The sequence below is a fragment of the Eutrigla gurnardus genome, assembly GCF_963514095.1.
Source record: "Eutrigla gurnardus genome assembly, chromosome: 6".
Classification (NCBI taxonomy): Eukaryota; Metazoa; Chordata; class Actinopteri; order Perciformes; family Triglidae; genus Eutrigla; species Eutrigla gurnardus.
Window position 1 is genome coordinate 26003448 of NC_139920.1, and position 17616 is coordinate 26021063.

Consider the following 17616-nt stretch of genomic DNA (forward strand, 5'->3'; position numbering starts at 1 on the left):
CTGGATTGTGACATGATTTAGTGGATAGAAAAAAATATATAAGTTCCTTTTTTATATAACCTATATATAGAGATTACATTAAAAGGAAAACAGGGGAAACATGTAGCTTATGTTTACATCATTTTGTTTACACAATTTTGTAGACCTTGTAGCTGTCCCTATTAAAACTCTTTCTTCTGTAATTGGAGGATGGAGATGAGCTCGCAGCCAATGAGAATGTGGAGATAACACAGCATGGCGCCCGCTGCTCAGTGACCATAGTGTGTCCCGAGGGGGAGGACAGTGGCATTTACACATGCGTTGCCTACAATGACTCCAGCCATGTCTCATGCCAGGCTGAGCTGACAGTGGAGGAAGGTGAGACAACAGCAATACATCATTATTTTACTTCTAGGCAATTAAGCCTAAAAATGTTATCACAAAGTGATAGTGGTGAACCAGTTTTATTCACAGGTTTTGTTTGCTCTACAGGCCCAATGGAGTGTCAGGAGAGAGAGGTGGAGCTGGGAAAGAGGAGGAAGTTATTTTCCGTCTATGATGTCCATGAGGAAATTGGAAGGTGAGATGTTACGTCATCTTGATATAGTCTAACCTAGCCCACGAACCCGTTTAAGTTCTGATATGATTAACATTTCTCTGTGTTTAAGGGGAACCTTCGGGGTAGTGAAGCGTGTAGTCCACAGACGAACAGCTGAAGTGTTTGCGGCCAAGTTCCTGCCTCTGCGGAACAGCACTCGGACCAGATGCTTCCAGGAGAGGGACTTGCTATCCCGTCTGGCTCACCCAAGAGTGGCCTGTCTACTGGACTTCTTTTGTACTAGACGCACTCTGGTGCTGATCACAGAAATGTATCCTTTCCGTTAAGTGCTATAATCATTCTTATTGCTAACAGTAGATTCAGGTTGATTTGTATTCAATAAATAGTTCTTTAACATGATATCTAGCTGCTGTTCTCATGGACTTTTGGATCATTTACTACTGAAAGGATCAGTCCCAGAAAAAGAGGTGAAAGCTTAAATGTATTCCCTACAAAAATGATTTTTATCTTGCAAATATGTGTGGCTCATGAGTAATAATCTGTTCCCCATTTCAGGTCCAGTCATACATCCAGCAAATCCTTGAGGGAGTTGGTCACATTCACAGCATGAACATGTTGCACCTGGACATTAAGGTGAGCTTTCGGGTCCATCATTTCATGATTGACTTTGTCATTATTTTTATGCTGTTCTTAACTCTATTTTTATTTATACTCCGTTCAGCCTGATAACATCCTAATGGTGTATCCGCCCAGAGATGAGATCAAGATCTGTGACTTCGGCTTCTGCCAAGAAATCGACACATCCAGACACCAATACAGCACGTTTGGTACACCAGAGTTTGTTGCCCCTGAGATCGTTCACCAAGAACCAGTCACTGTGGCCACTGATATCTGGTAGGTTTAAGTACTAATCTGTCTAATTGAGATTTGCATCAGATTGTATTTGTGTAGGTTTATATAAAAGCAAAAATTTGCAATAAAAAAGGTATACAATTGTAAATTACAGTGTAAAATAAGACATTAAATGAATGTCTCTTATTCTCCCTTAGGTCTGTAGGTGTTTTAGCCTATATATGGTATGTACCGCTGCCCTTCTGATAATATTCTCATCTGCAATATACAGTTCATCAAAAAGCTGTGCATATGAGCTGATCTGATGACCTATCACGCTTCATCTTTGTCTTGACAGTCTGGTGTGCCGATGCCCTTTCGTGGGTGAGACAGACCGTGCTACGCTGCTGAGGGTGGGGGAGGGGACTCTGAACTGGGACGCCCCTGATGTCATGAACAGGAGCCCTGAGGCCCAGAACTTTCTCCACATGCTCCTTCAGCCAGATCCAGAGTAGGGAACCAGTTATTATCTCTTACACCACCACATCAACCCAGTCTCTCAAAGTCATCAAAAATATTTTCTAAACTTGCTCATTAGTTTCTTGCATCAGTTATATTTCTGATTCGGCAAATAAAACCCATCTTGTGATGCTCGACCACAAAAACAAACAATTAATTGAAAAGTGACAGAAAGCTGCATAAAACTAGATTACGTAGGCTGATCATTCTTTGTGGCTGTACTGGCCTCTTTTTCACTTTACATTAGTTTGATTCAATGTTATAAAATATTATTTATAAGATAACATTTGTTCGCCACCTCCAGTAAATTCTCACACAGCTGCAGTATTGTAGTGGTGGACTCAGGTACTATTATGTGTGATTTCATGGTATCACACCTCTTACTTCTTCCAATTTTCCTCTACTCAGGAAGCGACCATCTGCGTTTGAGTGCTTGAGTCATGAATGGCTCCAGGTGAGAGGAACTACAGCCCAATCTGTGTTTTAATCGAGCGTCACTGGATTAAAAAAACATGCCACTCCAATGTAGGAACATAAATAAACACAGAAATCTTGTGTTCCCAGGATGAAAATGCAGGAGAAGATACCGATGAAATCAACACAAAGACTTTGAAAGTCTTCATCTCAAAAAGGAAATGGCAGGTGAGTTACTTCACCAAAACCACAACCCCAAAGGACAAAAGCAAGTGCTGGCTGGTTTCTTGTAATGTTTATGATCTTAAAAAAGGGCAATATGATTAAGTTGAATTCACAGTTCGATCATATTATGTCCTTAAAAGAAATCCTGAACCATAAATCGGTCTTCACCTGTATCTTTCCCATCCATCTCCTCAGCGTTCTTTGACTAGCATTGGGTCAGTCCTCACGTTGAGGCTCATCCCTGAGCTACTGGACGCTCCTCTCAGAGAAACTGCAGTGACGGTCCCCCGCGAGCCCCAGGAACACAGCAGCAGCTCGGTGAGCAGCGGCTCCTCTTCTGAGTATGATGAAGCCGACTCTTGGGACTTTTTCCAGTACTGCAGCCCAACTGAGGAGGAGGAGGAGGAGGAAGAAACTGAGGAGGACTACGATCCTTTACCTGAGAGAGCGCAGATTCCCCAGCATTTTGCCAAACTCCACCTAGATGCAGAAGAGGACGAGGAAGTGACATTAGGGGAGGAAGAGGATGAGGAGCTGGACGGCAGGAGGAGCGTACTAGAGAGGAGTGTGAGCAGGCAGTCAGTTGCGTCGTCGAATGTGTCGTGCCTACAAACACCTAAGAGGGAGCGTAGCCTCAGCAGGGACAGCAATCAATCTCTATACCTATCTGATGGGGATGAGGGTTCAGGGAGTGACGGAGGTCGTATTCCTCGTGGCAGCCTCATCCGAAGCACTTTCTACAACACTTCTCATCAGCTTTCACCCATGTCCGCCAGACACATGACATTACGCGACAAATTCCAAGCCAAGAAGCAGGAGAGAGGTCGCAAACCCCTCCGGAGAAGCTTTTCAGGACGTCTCAACGAGCCTCTTATTGAGTATGTGGAGGATGAGACGGAGACCATTCGCGGACAGAGACGGGGATCAGTCCAGCCCACAATGCAGAAGTCCTGCTCCTTTGACAGTGGTGTTGTCCACGCCCACGCCAACGCACCCCCTCACAGGAGGAGCAGGTCTCTCGATGAGTGTTCTCGACGATCCCCCAGCTCACCTAAGCTCACAATGTCAGGTGAAGAAGAAGGCTCTCAAAGTCTGAAGGAAGATTTGACAGATGATGAAGTCACAGGGAGAAATTTGTTGGCCATCCCGTCCGCTCGGCGACCCACAAGGAGAAGAGGCTCCGTCGCTCCTGTACAAGCGTCTCACATGCCGCGTGGATCATCCGTTCCCTCAAGCCTCCGTGCTGGAGACAGAATTAGCCCTAGGCTGGATCAGGAGCAGGCAGCTGGCGACACCTTCACCGGCTCCCAGGGGTCTCTGGCTGAGTCATCTATTTTGGAGCATGGTGGTTCCGAGTCTTCAAGTAGACTCGGCTCCTATGAGGAGCTGAGTCATGGTTTTCTTAGAGGGAGATCCAGATCAGGAGAGAGTGAAGGCTATGATGATCGAGGGGAGCCTCTGATATCAGCATCCCCAAGCTCATTCCAAGAGGTTAAACCTAGGAGCTCGTTTCCCAAGGCACCACCACGTAACCGCACCCGTTCCAACCCCAATTTATCCACGGACATTAGAGGTCAGCCGGGGACCTCGCTTACAGTGAGCCCCAGTCCCAGCATGTCTTCTCTGCAGGCTCCAGAGAGGCCTCCCAGAGCCAGGGACAGGAAGAAGGAATGTAGCCTCCAAAGGCATGGATCCGCTCCAGCCCTCGAAGCCCGGCCACCTACGGGAAAGTCACCTAAGCTGGGACTGCTGAAGATCTTCCGCAGGCAGTCCTGGACTGGTCATTCATACTCCGAGCTGGACGATGCAGAGTTAGGACCCACACTAGGAGAGATCATGAAGCCAGACACTCCCACCATGTCTCTGAGGAAGAAAATGAGAGCTTCAGCCTCCAGCCTGACCAAGCTGTTTTCCAGGTCTTCTAGTAAGGAGGATGTCAGTAAAGGAGGTGAGCTATTGCAAATTATGTACATTTTATAAATAAACAATTTTATTTGAAGCAGCATCCACAAAAAAATACATTATATAGACATTGTTATTTTATTTTTTATTTTTTCCCTTTTATGTTTTTTTTTTTTAAACAGGGCCAATTGTAAAAGCTCCCATCCCACCCGAGAGGCACCGTGGCACAGAGGGTACAAAAAAGAGGAGCTCAAAATTATTGCCTTCTTTTAAAATACCTGCATTTAAAAAGACAAAAGGTAATGAATACGCTACATTCCAATTATTATGCATTTCCAGTCTCAAATGGCCTGAAAGCCTGCTATCATCACTTTGCTATAAGCCTGGCTGTGTATGTTTGTTCTACGCCATCATTTCCAGATCTGCCGGTCCGTCCCAACAAGGCTGAAGTTCTCCAGTTAGATGGAGGTGGAGTCTTGCTGGTTTGGAAACCAGTCCAGTCCAGTGACCCTGTCACCTACTGTGTGCAGTACTGTACAGATGGTGGGTTCAGATGGTGCAGCAGCACAGAAATTCAATTGTGTTTGGAATGACGGGGTAGATGTTCTTCAGACATCATTTTAGATTCTTTGAAAGGTTTATCATAGGCAACTGGACTTGCTTTAGGCTTCTCCTCTCATCCAAGAGGTTTCTTCAGTTCTTATAGAAGAGATAACCATGACCTGGAACCTCACACTTCACTATTGTGGGCTTGCAACACACAGTTATGAATATTATACTTACCCTGACATAATATATTTGAAAATAAGAAATAGGTTGTTTTTGCATTTGTTTTATTGATACGACTACTATTATTTATATCCCATATAGATCTATTCACTATATACGAAATGTTGTGTGGACATTGCATAACACATCATAAAAAAACGTCACATTTACAGTCACATAGTAACATGGACTTAAACACAAAAATAAATGGTGTGAATACAGACAACCCCAGGAGAGCACAAGATAAGCACATCTGTGCTATGCCCCGGCCATAGCTTTCTAATAAAAACATCTGCAGCAATCCCTGATTCTTAGCCATTTTAAACTAATACATTTTAATAGGGCATTTTCACAGCAGTCATTGACATATTATAGCATGATAAACATGTGTAATTGATTTAAAAAATATGTATGGTCCTGATATATTTCATGTGTCACCACTGAGCCACCTAAATGGAACAGGGCCATACATAATGTTATTAACTACACCTGTGTTTACCTTGCAATGACTTTTAAAAATGGCTGCTGTGAAAGGGGCCTGTTGGATTTAATAGTTATTGTTTCCCCCTCTCTATTGGGTTTATTGTCATTTGCCAGCCATAGCATATTGTTGTAGCCTAGTTAGCTACTTGCTATAACTAATCTACACTGTAACGCAATGATATAGCTAGCAACTGACAACCTAGCTAGAGAGTTGTTAGCATAACAGTTAAAACATGTAAGCTAGCTAAAGTAAAGTTGACTTACAATAGAAGAGAAGTGCGTCCTCTTTGAGTGGAGATAATCCGGAGGACTGGGCGGCAGCGACGACAAAAAGTTACCCAAAGTACGAACTCCAACCTCATTTTCATAATTAAAAACTAGTGCAGCTCTTCTCTTTAGTTTGATTGGCGCAGTGATACTAACTGTAATGCGGTCACGGCTGTCACAACGCCTTCGAACGCGGCTCAGCCAATCATAAGCAAGGACCGGAACTATCCATTTTAGTGAGTATTAATATGTGTAGTAGGCATGGGAGGTTATGATGTCACGTCATGATTATCCTGGCAAAAAATAATTGGAAATAGGGCCCCGATAATTAACTAAATATATTTAAAACTAAAAAATGGCACTAAAACGTTATGGAATTACTTTATCATACACTGATACATTATCACACAATCTAAAATAAGGTAATCATAATTAATTAATAGGGTCTCCCCTGCATAAATAAACCATAAAAAAGGCAACATTTTGTGATTTTGTTTTTTAATACATGATACTTACTGTATTTTTAAAAAATCTGTCCGTACCATGATAGCAAACTAGACAGCTTTTACAAGTCACTCGTGACGATATTAACGATCATCCCCAAAATTCCCATCCCATCCCTGGTAGATGTACATTTCAAAGTGAAACTCAAGTGTCCTGTGCCTCCTCAGGTGGGGAGTGGACGGTCCTGTCGGAGGAGGTGACTGAAAGCTGCTACGTGGTGAAGGACTTACCCAGAGGAGCTTCCTATGTGTTCAGGATGGGCTGCATCACCAAGACAGGGGCAGGACCTTTCAGTGATGCTTCAGCACCTGTTGTTATGGCAACTCATCCTGAAGGTGAGACAAATACTCCCAAACATGATGGTGCACATTTGTGATCAAATTAATTCTATGCAGCAGGAATTTACATCACTGGTTGGGGCTTTCATCATATAGATTGTGATCAATTGTGAAATTTTACAAACTCTTTTGTGCAGAGATTCACATTCCTCTTATCCAGACCGAGTCTCTGGGGTCAAAGGTCACTGGGTCAGAACAGCAGACAACACACAAGAACTACAATTTCCTCGCTGAGATCAACAGGTGGGACTTTTAAGCAAAAGCTGTGATTTTTTTAGCAAAATGTTTCTATTAAGTAAATGTTTTTTTTTAAATTATTTACTTTCTTGATGATGTTTTTTCTTTTTGAACGTAGGGGTGATCTCCTCTATATCCGTCACAGATTATATAGTGGAGGAGAAGGATATTTTGCACTGATATTCAGAATTATTCCCCTTTTTATGTAAAAGTATTTTCCAAAAGACTTACATTTTTCGGTTTAGGATTTTAGTTTTTACGAGAGAATTTTTTTTATTTTTTTACCTGCTTTTTGTGACTCACAGGGGATTGAAAATAATAGTCCAGGATGCATTAGTAAAAGGTTCATCTAATCTTGTTCCTCCCACTTTCTCTTATCACCAATGTCATACATGACCTCTTTTGTTTCGTTCTCTCTCAGGGGCCGTTTCAGTGTAGTCACCCTGTGCAGGGATGTCGAGACCAGCCAAGTGTTTGTCGCCAAGATCACCCCTTACCAGGCGGAGCAGAGACAGTTGGTGCTGAGGGAGTACCAGCTGCTGAAGAGGCTTCATCACCCTCACCTGGTGGAGCTGCACGCTGCCTATTTAACCTCCTGCTATCTGGTGTTAGTGGAGGAGCTCTGTCCCGGCAAGGAGCTTCTCTACAGTCTGGCAATGAGGTACATAAAGGAAGGCTTGAGAAACAAAAGCCAGCAACCAAATTGTCTGCGTATGAACAATATCAAGGAGTCGATAAAACCTCCATATTACTCTTTTTTTTATAGCTAGAGCTAATCCAGGCCGAACTGATCACTTTAGAATTTCAAAATAAGACACCCTAGTTAGTTATTTAGTTTGAAGACAGGGGAAAACAATAAAATAAGCACCAGATTTCCTTATAAATACTAGTTTATTTAGTGCCAAAAGGCCAAAGGTGGCTCTATCACACTTCTGTTTCAGACCTTTGTAAAAAAAAGGTCATTTTTGTGCAACCAGTATCCATGTTTAAAAAAATCTCTCCATACTGTAGTGAAGATGAACGAACCCTCCTGTCTGTGTTCGTTCCCTCTCAGAGATCTGTACGCAGAGACTCATGTCGCCGAGCTGCTGGTTCAGATTCTGAGTGCAGTCGACTACCTCCACAGCCGTCGAGTCGTCCACCTGGACCTGAAGTCCGACAACATGTTGGTGGACGATTGCAACCATCTAAAAATAGTGGATCTGGGCTCGGCTCTGTCCTTCACGCCCGGTCAGCCTCTCAACGTCGAGCACATCCACGGCCAGTCAGAGAGCAAAGGTACGGGAGGATTTCTAGTTTAACTCCAAAGGCAAACTAATTCATGAGATGCTTGCATTGTTGAAGATTCCTCGACTAAACCTTTGACTGTCATGGCCTCCAACAGACTGCCGCAGCAAAGGTACACATTCTTTAAGGAAGGACGGATTGAGGGATGGAAATAATTCACCTTAACCACATCCATCTCAGCTGATCCTAGCTACCATAGCCTAACAAACCCAAGTCCATTTTCATATCTTTTTTTAATTCGTTATTTTTTCTGGTTTGAGTCATTTTCCAAATTCAGAAAATTAAGCATGTGAGTGAATGTGGCATTGCCAGTAACAGCACAACACTTTATGAACAATATGCTGTGTCTGTCTGTTTTTTCAGTTTATATTGTCCTTCCTAAAGCTCCGGAAATCCTGGAAGGTCACGGTGTCGGTCCTGAAACTGACGTTTGGGCCATCGGAGTTCTGTCCTTCATCATGTACGTATAGAGACACAGGTGGAAAAGTTACACAAAATGTTTTGTTTTTGTGTATTTACAACTTAAACAATATATTTGTGACTTGAAAAATGTAATGTAATTATCAATATCAGAAGAAAGGATAGCAGAAAAGATGGGTGACAACAATTCCTTAGATAATAATCTTTTTCATTATATAATTTTAATTATAGGATTATGGGAGTAGGAATATGGACTATGAAATGTATTTTATTCCCCACTAGGTTGAGTGCCGACAGCCCGTTTCATGCAGAGCACGGCTGGGAGGAAGACAAGAACATCAGGAAAGGGAAGATCCAGTTTGGATGCTGTTACCCCGGTCTGTCAGAGGGAGCCTTAACCTTCATGAAGAGCAGCCTGAATAACAAATCCTGGTGGGTGTCTCTCTGGGGGGGATTATTTGTCTGTCTGTCTGTCTGCCTGTCTGCCTGCCTGCCTACCTACCTACCTACCTACCTGTCTGCCTGCCTGCTTGCCTACCTACCTACCTGTCTGTCTGCCTGCCTGCCTGCCTGCCTGCCTGCCTGCCTGCCTACCTACCTACCTACCTGTCTGCCTGCCTGCTTGCCTACCTACCTACCTACCTACCTACCTACCTACCTGTCTGTCTGCCTGCCTGCCTGCTTGCCTACCTACCTACCTACCTACCTGTCGGCCTGCCTGCCTGCCTGCCTACCTACCTACCTACCTACCTACCTACCTACCTACCTACCTACCTACCTACCTACCTACCTGTCTGCCTGCCTGCTTGCCTACCTACCTACCTGTCTGTCTGCCTGCCTGCCTGCCTACCTACCTACCTACCTACCTGTCGGCCTGCCTGCCTACCTACCTACCTACCTACCTACCTACCTACCTACCTACCTACCTACCTACCTACCTGTCTGTCTGAGTGCCTACCTACCTACCTACCTACCTGTCTGTCTGCTTGCCTACCTACCTACCTACCTACCTGTCTGTCTGAGTGCCTACCTACCTACCTACCTACCTACCTGTCTGTCTGCTTGCCTACCTACCTACCTGTCTGTCTGCTTGCATACCTACCTACCTACCTACCTACCTACCTACCTACCTACCTACCTACCTACCTACCTACCTGTCTGTCTGAGTGCCTACCTACCTACCTACCTGTCTGTCTGCTTGCATACCTACCTACCTACCTACCTACCTACCTACCTACCTACCTACCTACCTACCTACCTGTCTGTCTGCTTGCCTACCTACCTACCTACCTGTCTGTCTGAGTGCCTACCTACCTACCTACCTACCTGTCTGTCTGCTTGCCTACCTACCTACCTGTCTGTCTGTCTGCCTGCTTGCCTACCTACCTGTCTGCCTGTCTACTTACCTACCTGTCTGTCTGTCTGTCTGTCTGCCTGCCAACCTTCCTACCTACCTACCTACCTGTCTGCCTGTCTGTCTGTCTGCCTGCCTGCCTGCCTGCCTGCCTGCCTACCTACCTACCTGTCTGTCTGTCTGTCTGTCTGTCTGTCTGTCTGTCTGTCTGTCTGTCTGTCTGTCTGTCTGCCTGCCAACCTACCTACCTACCTACCTACCTGTCTGCCTGCTTGCCTTCCTGTCTGTCTGTCTGTCTGTCTGTCTGTCTGTCTGTCTGTCTGTCTGTCTGTCTGTCTGTCTGTCTGTCAATCTGTCTGTCTGTCTGTCTGCCAGTCTGTCTGTCTGTCTGCCTACCTACCTACCTGTCTGTCTATCTATCTAATATGGTGTTACCTCTGCAGGGGCAGACCCACTGCAGCCGAGTGTCTCCAGAACCCGTGGATAAGAGCCCACCGCGGCCCCCACAAAGGCCGACAGTCCAAAGTGTGTTTCTCCACCGACAAGCTGAAAGATTACCTCAAGCAGAAGGAGGAGAAACGAGACCAAGTCCGCACCAAGCTTCAGGGTCCCTTCTTCCAGTAAAGCAACACCGTGGGTGTGTTTATAGAAGCTATGCTGCCTTATAAGCAGCACATTTCATGTCAGCTGATCGTTTCCTGTGTGGCTCTTTTCTGGCTAGCTGCAGCCAAGCCAACTTTCTGAAATCCTTTTAATGTCATCTGATTTTAAAATGTGATGCGTCTTAAGTTTTCTGTATTTATCCATTAGTTTGTTTATGTTCGTGTGCTTTGGTTTCTATGGAAATATAACGAGGATAAGGTTTAATCGAGGAGTGCATGAGGTTTTGTTGTTTGGCCTAAAAGTGGAAACACACAAGTGCAGATATTTTTCTGAGTGATATATCGAATTTTAAAAATAATGTACACATTTTACTTTAAAGTTATAATGTACAAATGGGAAATTGATTAGATTTATAGGTTTTATTGAATGCTAAGTTTCATAATACTTTACATCTTTGGTCAATCACCCACCGGAACGAGTCGATAAATGAATTAAAATGGCACAAAAGTGGTCAGCCACCGTCTCACGTCCTTTATTCAGTCTCTGTTGCACACAAACACACATGTAAATGTTTTAAATGTATTATTTACTGCTTGTACAAGCAGCTGAGCCAGCTGGCAGGAGATGAATTATGATATTCACAGCTAGATATCGACCACTGATTTGACTAAATCTAACACAGAACCCCGTCCTCCCAGTCGAGAACCGACATCTTTCAATTCCTCTTTTCAGTCCCTCTTCATTCTGAGCATCAGTGAGCATGAAACTGAGCAACCATCCATACAATGTAAGAGGGTAAAAGAACAACAGACATTTCTCAAATATTCATTTCAGACTTCGGCCCTTTGCAGTGGATGAAGATGGAGATATTCAGGCCAGTGAAGTGTTGGTTCTTTTATCTCTCTTATGATTTGGCCTCCTGAACTTTCTGGATTTCCTGTTTAAAGAACATTTAAAGGTCAATACAACAGCTGATCACCAAGTGTTCGTACATCAGTAATAGAGATGATATTGGTTGGTTTTGACTCACCTCACTGAGGATGTCTTTCAGCTCCTCGTACGCCTTCTCTAAGTCATCGTTGATGATGACGACATCAAACACTCCGGGCTCGTTACCTAGAGAGGAGGCTCGGATCAGCTGGTTGTCTTTATTTCAGCATGGTGTGGAGAAGAGCTGCTGAGATACTCACTGAGCTCCATGTCCATGCGTGCTGCCTCCAGGCGCTTCTGTAAACTCTCCTCTGTCTCCGTCTGTCTGTCCCGCAGACGTTTTTCCTGAGAAAGACGATGAAACGAGACTTTATCTTTGACCTGACAGCTGCTCCGTGAAGTAACAAAACTAAACAATGATGATGCAATGATTATATTGTGTGATCCAGTTACCCAGGTGAAATTAATTCATGCAGAACATTTGTTTAGGGCTATAAAAAAAGATAATTTCTTATTATTCCAATTTAATAGGCAACCCGGTATTTTTTTTTCTCAGACCAACATAACACAATTTATAGTTTATTTGAAGGAAATCTAGATGTACATTTAATCAAAAATACAATACATTTCAGTCACTTGTTGACTACTTGTTGCACAAGCAAGAACATACCTTAAAGTCCCAGTCGGCAACATTTTTTTGATCATATTCACCGACACTTCGCTCCGATAGAACAACATAAATCATCCAGTTTTAGAAAAAGAAGTGTGCCTCTACGTGCACGTAGAGCCTGTTTGTTTTGCAAAGATCAACAGCGCCCGGATCATCCTGTCCAATCAGCACGCAGGGCTGTGTTCGTGCACACACAGAGCCCCTCCCCCCTCGGGTCGTTCCACTATCACAGGGGGGAGGCGGAGGGAAGTAGCAAAAAGCTTCCAATTCCTCGTTAAAAACCCAAACGAGGAGGTCCAAAACAACCAAGGAAAAGAAAACACCGGTGGAAAAGAAGGAAAAAAAGAAAGATGGCGACGGTGCCCGTGATAAAACCAGAGTCAACATCGGACCCGCGTTTCAAAGGTGGCGTGATCTAAGGGATTTCAAAGGGCAGGAAGTCGAGGGGGAGGAGCTCGGTGGTCGTGGGGGAGGAGCTCGGTGGTTGTGGGGGAGGAGCTCGGTGGTCGTGGGGGAGGAGCTCGGTGGTCGTGGGGGAGGAGCCTGAGAGTTGTAAACATTCAAAATCTGACAGAGTGCCCTCCATCCGCCGGACTTGCCGACTGGGACTTTAATGAATACAGTATGTGCATTGAAATATTGAACTATACAACAAGTAATATATGAAGTTGGACATTTACCAGGATGTCTATGGAGGGAGGCTGGATGGAGATGTAGATGGGGTTCAGGTCAGTCTCTTTAATCCTCTTCACCCCCTGGATGTCCACATCTAAGATGCAGATTTGGTTCTTGGCCAGCACGTCTTCGATGGCAGCTTGACTGGAGAATCAATGTGTTTGTCACATCATCAAAATTGCATAAAACAAGAGGCGTTTTAAACGACCAGGACTACGCAGCTCAGCACGGACAGGCGTGGCGAGGTCAAACCGCTGAGAGCGTAATCGCGTCGCATTGTGTTTGTCACACGGAGTTACTAAAGTAAGAGGATCGCTGCATTGATCCACGCTGCTCAGACTTGTGCCGCGGTGAGTGTGTGTGTGTTATCTTCAGAATAAGAGGAAGAGATTAAATGTGACACACACGGCGCTGAGCTGCAGCGTTGCTCTTTTTGACCTGAGGGGGGGTTAATGATCCGCCATCTGCCACCAGACTATTATATATCCTCTTGATCCCTGCGGCCGAGCCTGAGGGTAGTCTCTTATAGAAGACGGGAGTCTTAGCTTCTATTGAATTAAGTTCAAACATTATCAGTGACACTGTTTCATTGTATTGATATGGATAAATAGATCAAATGTGGATAAAAAGCGATCACACATAAATGGTGAACGATGTGGCAGAGAGTCAAATGTTTACCTTGTTCCATACAAGTTGCCGGAAAATTCAGCACTTTCAATGAACTCTCCGTTGTCGATTCCCTCCTGCACGACCTCTCTCGTTGAAAAGTGGTAGTCTGTATGATGCAACATTAAACAATTAAACACAGCTCTAACATGAAAACATGCACAAAGTAAAGAGGCGAGTGAAGAAAGGTGATGCGATTGAAAGGAACGCTCCTTCTCACAGGCAACATGAAAGAAGATCCAGGCACGAAAATGTTTTCCATTTACTGGACAATGATTTTCCTGCTGAGAAAAGCTGAGAAATATGTTTTTTTTTTGTCAAATACTTCCTTAAAAGTTGAGTAGGTAATTTGGAAAAAACACAGAAACTTTGACTTTGAACTTTTCTTGATTGGACAGGGTTTATACAGTCCTGCCATGTCCACAGGGCATTTAATGTATTCATTGCTATGGTTACGATGATTTCAAGTAATATAACAGAAAGTGTTTCTGAATACAATCACCTACTCAACCTTGAAGATGCCATTAGCACAGCTTTTATAGCGCACATCATATTGTCCGTACCAGATCCATAGGCCTAAATCTTCACAACGTCAAAACCTCTACTTTACTACTTCTAACACTGATGGACGCTGCGATAGCACGCGATCATTATCGTGAAGACATGAAGGAGACTCTCAGACTGACGTAACAATCTGGGTAGAATAATAACGCCAAAAACAAATCAGAAATTACTTTTAAACATAAAATATTTCTATGCAAGAACAAAATGTCAGTTTGGCCCAAAGTGAGCAAAATCTAGCAATAAAAAATCTATCTTGTGTGACATCATCAGCACAAACAGCATCTTACAAAAGAACGGCCATCTTATCCAGAGTATTTTAGAACAGGGGTCTTTGGAAAGCTGCAGGTCGATCCTGTTCAAACCCAAAACAACTTGACATTATGAGTCTCCTGCGCTGCTGATGATTTGTTGCAGATCATCAGAGCTCCATCAGCCACAGAGGGAAATGGGACACGCAATACACACACACACATGGGACTGGAGATGGGAATCACTACTGAGGCATCACGGGGGGCTATTTTCAAAAGCGTTTTACTCCAAAGTGTAAACTGTCTGATCTGGATTCCTTAGAATATTAAATGTTTTTTGTTAAATGTCTTATTGTTAGTCACATGACCAGTCGCTATAGAAATCCAACGGCAATGTGCCAGGATGATGAAAGTAACCCCTCTGCCTTTAAAAAAAAACTGTGATCAGGAATCACACTGAGGTCACCTTCATCTGTGGTTTCTGATTCGTTTGGACACGGAAATGAGCTCGACTTTTTTAAGGTGTCAGTGGAGAAGACGGCCGCTACGGGCAGTAAAGTAGCCCCCAGAAGCATGGGGAGCGAGTTCAGCCCTATGGAGAAAGCAAGAAAAGGCACAGAAAGAGGTTTATCCCTTTATATCAAGGGAGCTATACAAGAGGGGGGGGCAAAACCATTCGTGCAGTCCACTTGGGAGTAAAAAGTGGCCGTCGTTTTAGACCGCGCAGGAAAAGGGAGGCTGGGAAACGTGGGACAGAAACAAAAAGCAAAAGCTTGTTTTGACTTTACCTTTGCCATCTTCCTCTCCTGGCCGAGGGTTTCTTGTTGTGTCTGCGAGGAGAGGATGTCACCATTAAAACCCAGAAGTAAGGGAACGAATCATCGCTTGTGTTGCTTTTGATAGAAGTCAATGAAAAAGATAAAACATCTGCTGGCAGGTTCAGATTGGGACCACCATGAGGGACCGAGACCCCCGTCCTACTTCCTCCTCAGACAGGAAGTTTGTGATGGAAGCACAGACACACACACACACACACACACACACACACAAACGTACGTGACACGCTGAATCCGAAGATGCCCTCGTGATCCTTCATCAGCCTCTTCATCAGAGTGCTCTTCCCTGCTCCGGAGGGGCCGCTCAGCACCACGGGCCTTGGTCCTGACATTGTCCTGGGACAGACAGACAGACAGACAGACAGACAGACAGACAGACAGACAGACAGACAGACAGACAGACAGATTTGTGCTCTGGTTTATACCAATATCAGATTAAAATCAAATATTTCAGCAGAAATTCAGTGTTAAAGGCACAGCAACCATTTCTGAAATAGCACTGCAGGGCATTTTAATGTGAAACATTTGATCCAGAAATGCTTTTATAAAATATAAAAGGCCCTTCCTACTAAGTATTTAAGCTCAGCAGCTATCCTGCCAACCGGTCGTAGGTGCAGTCAGGTTAATCCTTTGAGCTTCTCTTAACTACGACCCCGTCAGGAGGAAACATCCCGACACGGAACACGCTGTGAGCAGACCTTTGCATTGTTGTGGTTTTAATCTCCGCTCATAATGAAGTGACACTTCAGGAAAATTCTACTCTCCTTAATTAAAATATTTCAATACGTCCCACGTCCTAATTGCTGACTCGTTAGACAGCCGGAGGGCCCCTGCAGGTTAATGATAAGAGTGCCAGTTAATGAAGTCACGGCGGGTCAGTCGGCAGGATTAATTGGATGTGGGCCAGGCGGCACAAAGGGTCCGGGACAGGTGACCCATTTACCTCCTGCGCTAAAGAGAGGGCGATATTCCAGCGATGACGCTGAATAGATTCAGCTAGAATCCCCATTAATACAATTACTTCATGATAGAGTCAAAGTCTGGAACAGTAGAACCATCCAAGCTCTTCTTCAACATCTTCATATAAGAAATGATTCACTAGCTTCACCTGCAGTTTTAGATACGAGCTGCTAAAGACATCAATAACATCACAAACCATTTATTTTTGCCTATTTAAAAAATGCATCGTGTTGCCATTGATGCTCTGGAGTGGAATTTCTGCACAGAAACATAACAAATAAACAAATACAGTACATATATGATGAATGTCCAGTACGACAGGCTGCATTTCCTTTAGTTAAAGTTGAGGTTTGAGGCTCCTGAACTCAAGCTCATATTAACCACATTAGTAATAGAATGTCTGTTTAAGGTAGAAACTTACTGTTCAAACACACCGTCTGTATCCTAGAAACGTTCAGCAGCAGATGATGCTTCAGCTGGGCTGCTCAATGAGTGTGTGTGTGTGTGTGTGTCCACTCACTGAAGCAGCTCACTGTCAGTCTGAATTACCACCACCTCCCTTCAGCTCAATGACCAATCACATGTGTGCACGCTGGCTTGTTTTCAGCCCCACCATCCACACGGGAGCAGGTCTGGAGACCGTGTGAGCACAAGGTGGAAGGTTTTCATAGACACATGGTTGTGTACACTTCAGCACAGGCTTTGTGTTCATGTGTTTGTGAATTATTTCTGCTGTCAATGCAGAGACGAAGGTAAAGAGGTAAATGTATTGTAATTATAACCAGCATTTCCTTGTATAATTCTAAGAATCTTCTCCACAAAGTTGTTCTGACTTTTATTTATCCAGTATGAGTGAGGGAGGCCCAACGTTCACACTGTTCACACACATATATTCATGCCTGGAAGCCGCCCAGTTCAACCACAGGGTATTTAGCAGCTCCATTACAGCCACTCGCTGGTTAAATGGTTGCTCCGCTTTCCCCACTACAATGGAGTTTGCTTTTTAGAAACTGCTATATTAAATCCCCCCCTAGAATTTATAACAGCTGACCGCCGACGTACTCGTGGTGACATCATCGTGCTGTTAACTTTAATGAATTCAGGATGTTTGGTGTGTTTTTTCCCTTCTCCGTGATTGAGCCTCGCAGGCTTCTGTCGCTCACGCAGCGAAAAGCTCAGAATAGCAGGGTTTAGTGTCCGGCGACTCCAGATGAGCTGCGACGGGTTCTGCCCCCGACTAATCCTGCACCGACCCACTTCTTAAAGGGCAAGTTCGCCACATAAGAGTCATCAAAACAAGGAGAGAGACGGGCTTTTAACACCCAAAAACCCAAACGACAACTTTGTAGACACGTTTTATTTTAGCAACATTGATGA

At 44.2% G+C, this 17616-nt stretch overlaps 2 protein-coding genes across 3 annotated transcripts in view; one reads left to right on the top strand and one right to left on the bottom strand.

Annotated features, from left to right (window-relative positions):
- The window catches only part of obscna (obscurin, cytoskeletal calmodulin and titin-interacting RhoGEF a), a 43655-nt gene extending 32451 nt beyond the window's left edge, over positions 1-11204 (top strand). Inside the window, exons 62-82 of the mRNA XM_084011226.1 lie at positions 189-357; positions 472-559; positions 648-848; positions 945-1005; positions 1094-1171; positions 1260-1432; positions 1588-1614; positions 1728-1880; positions 2297-2342; positions 2453-2530; positions 2723-4475; positions 4612-4728; positions 4850-4972; positions 6619-6786; positions 6927-7032; positions 7448-7687; positions 8081-8304; positions 8411-8425; positions 8677-8773; positions 9016-9165; positions 10531-11204. Of these exons, the coding sequence (XP_083867352.1) occupies positions 189-357; positions 472-559; positions 648-848; positions 945-1005; positions 1094-1171; positions 1260-1432; positions 1588-1614; positions 1728-1880; positions 2297-2342; positions 2453-2530; positions 2723-4475; positions 4612-4728; positions 4850-4972; positions 6619-6786; positions 6927-7032; positions 7448-7687; positions 8081-8304; positions 8411-8425; positions 8677-8773; positions 9016-9165; positions 10531-10711 (4248 nt within the window). The 3' untranslated portion in view covers positions 10712-11204. The remainder of the gene's footprint in view (positions 1-188; positions 358-471; positions 560-647; positions 849-944; positions 1006-1093; positions 1172-1259; positions 1433-1587; positions 1615-1727; positions 1881-2296; positions 2343-2452; positions 2531-2722; positions 4476-4611; positions 4729-4849; positions 4973-6618; positions 6787-6926; positions 7033-7447; positions 7688-8080; positions 8305-8410; positions 8426-8676; positions 8774-9015; positions 9166-10530) is intronic.
- A 23-nt stretch (positions 11205-11227) lies between these two features.
- guk1b (guanylate kinase 1b) lies at positions 11228-15629 on the bottom strand. Of its 2 annotated transcripts, XM_084011250.1 has the most exons (8): positions 15500-15629; positions 15232-15273; positions 14910-15035; positions 13644-13740; positions 12971-13109; positions 11881-11965; positions 11721-11806; positions 11228-11627 (listed from the first exon to the last, which is right to left on the bottom strand). In XM_084011250.1, exons 1-8 carry the CDS (start codon positions 15609-15611, stop codon positions 11595-11597), a joined length of 720 nt encoding a protein of 239 aa, XP_083867376.1. In that variant the 5' UTR covers positions 15612-15629; the 3' UTR covers positions 11228-11594. The 2 variants fall into 2 exon arrangements, with proteins under 2 accessions (XP_083867376.1, XP_083867377.1); XM_084011251.1 differs by lacking the exon at positions 14910-15035 and having other exon boundaries at positions 11245-11627.
- Positions 15630-17616: the final 1987 nt, after the last annotated feature.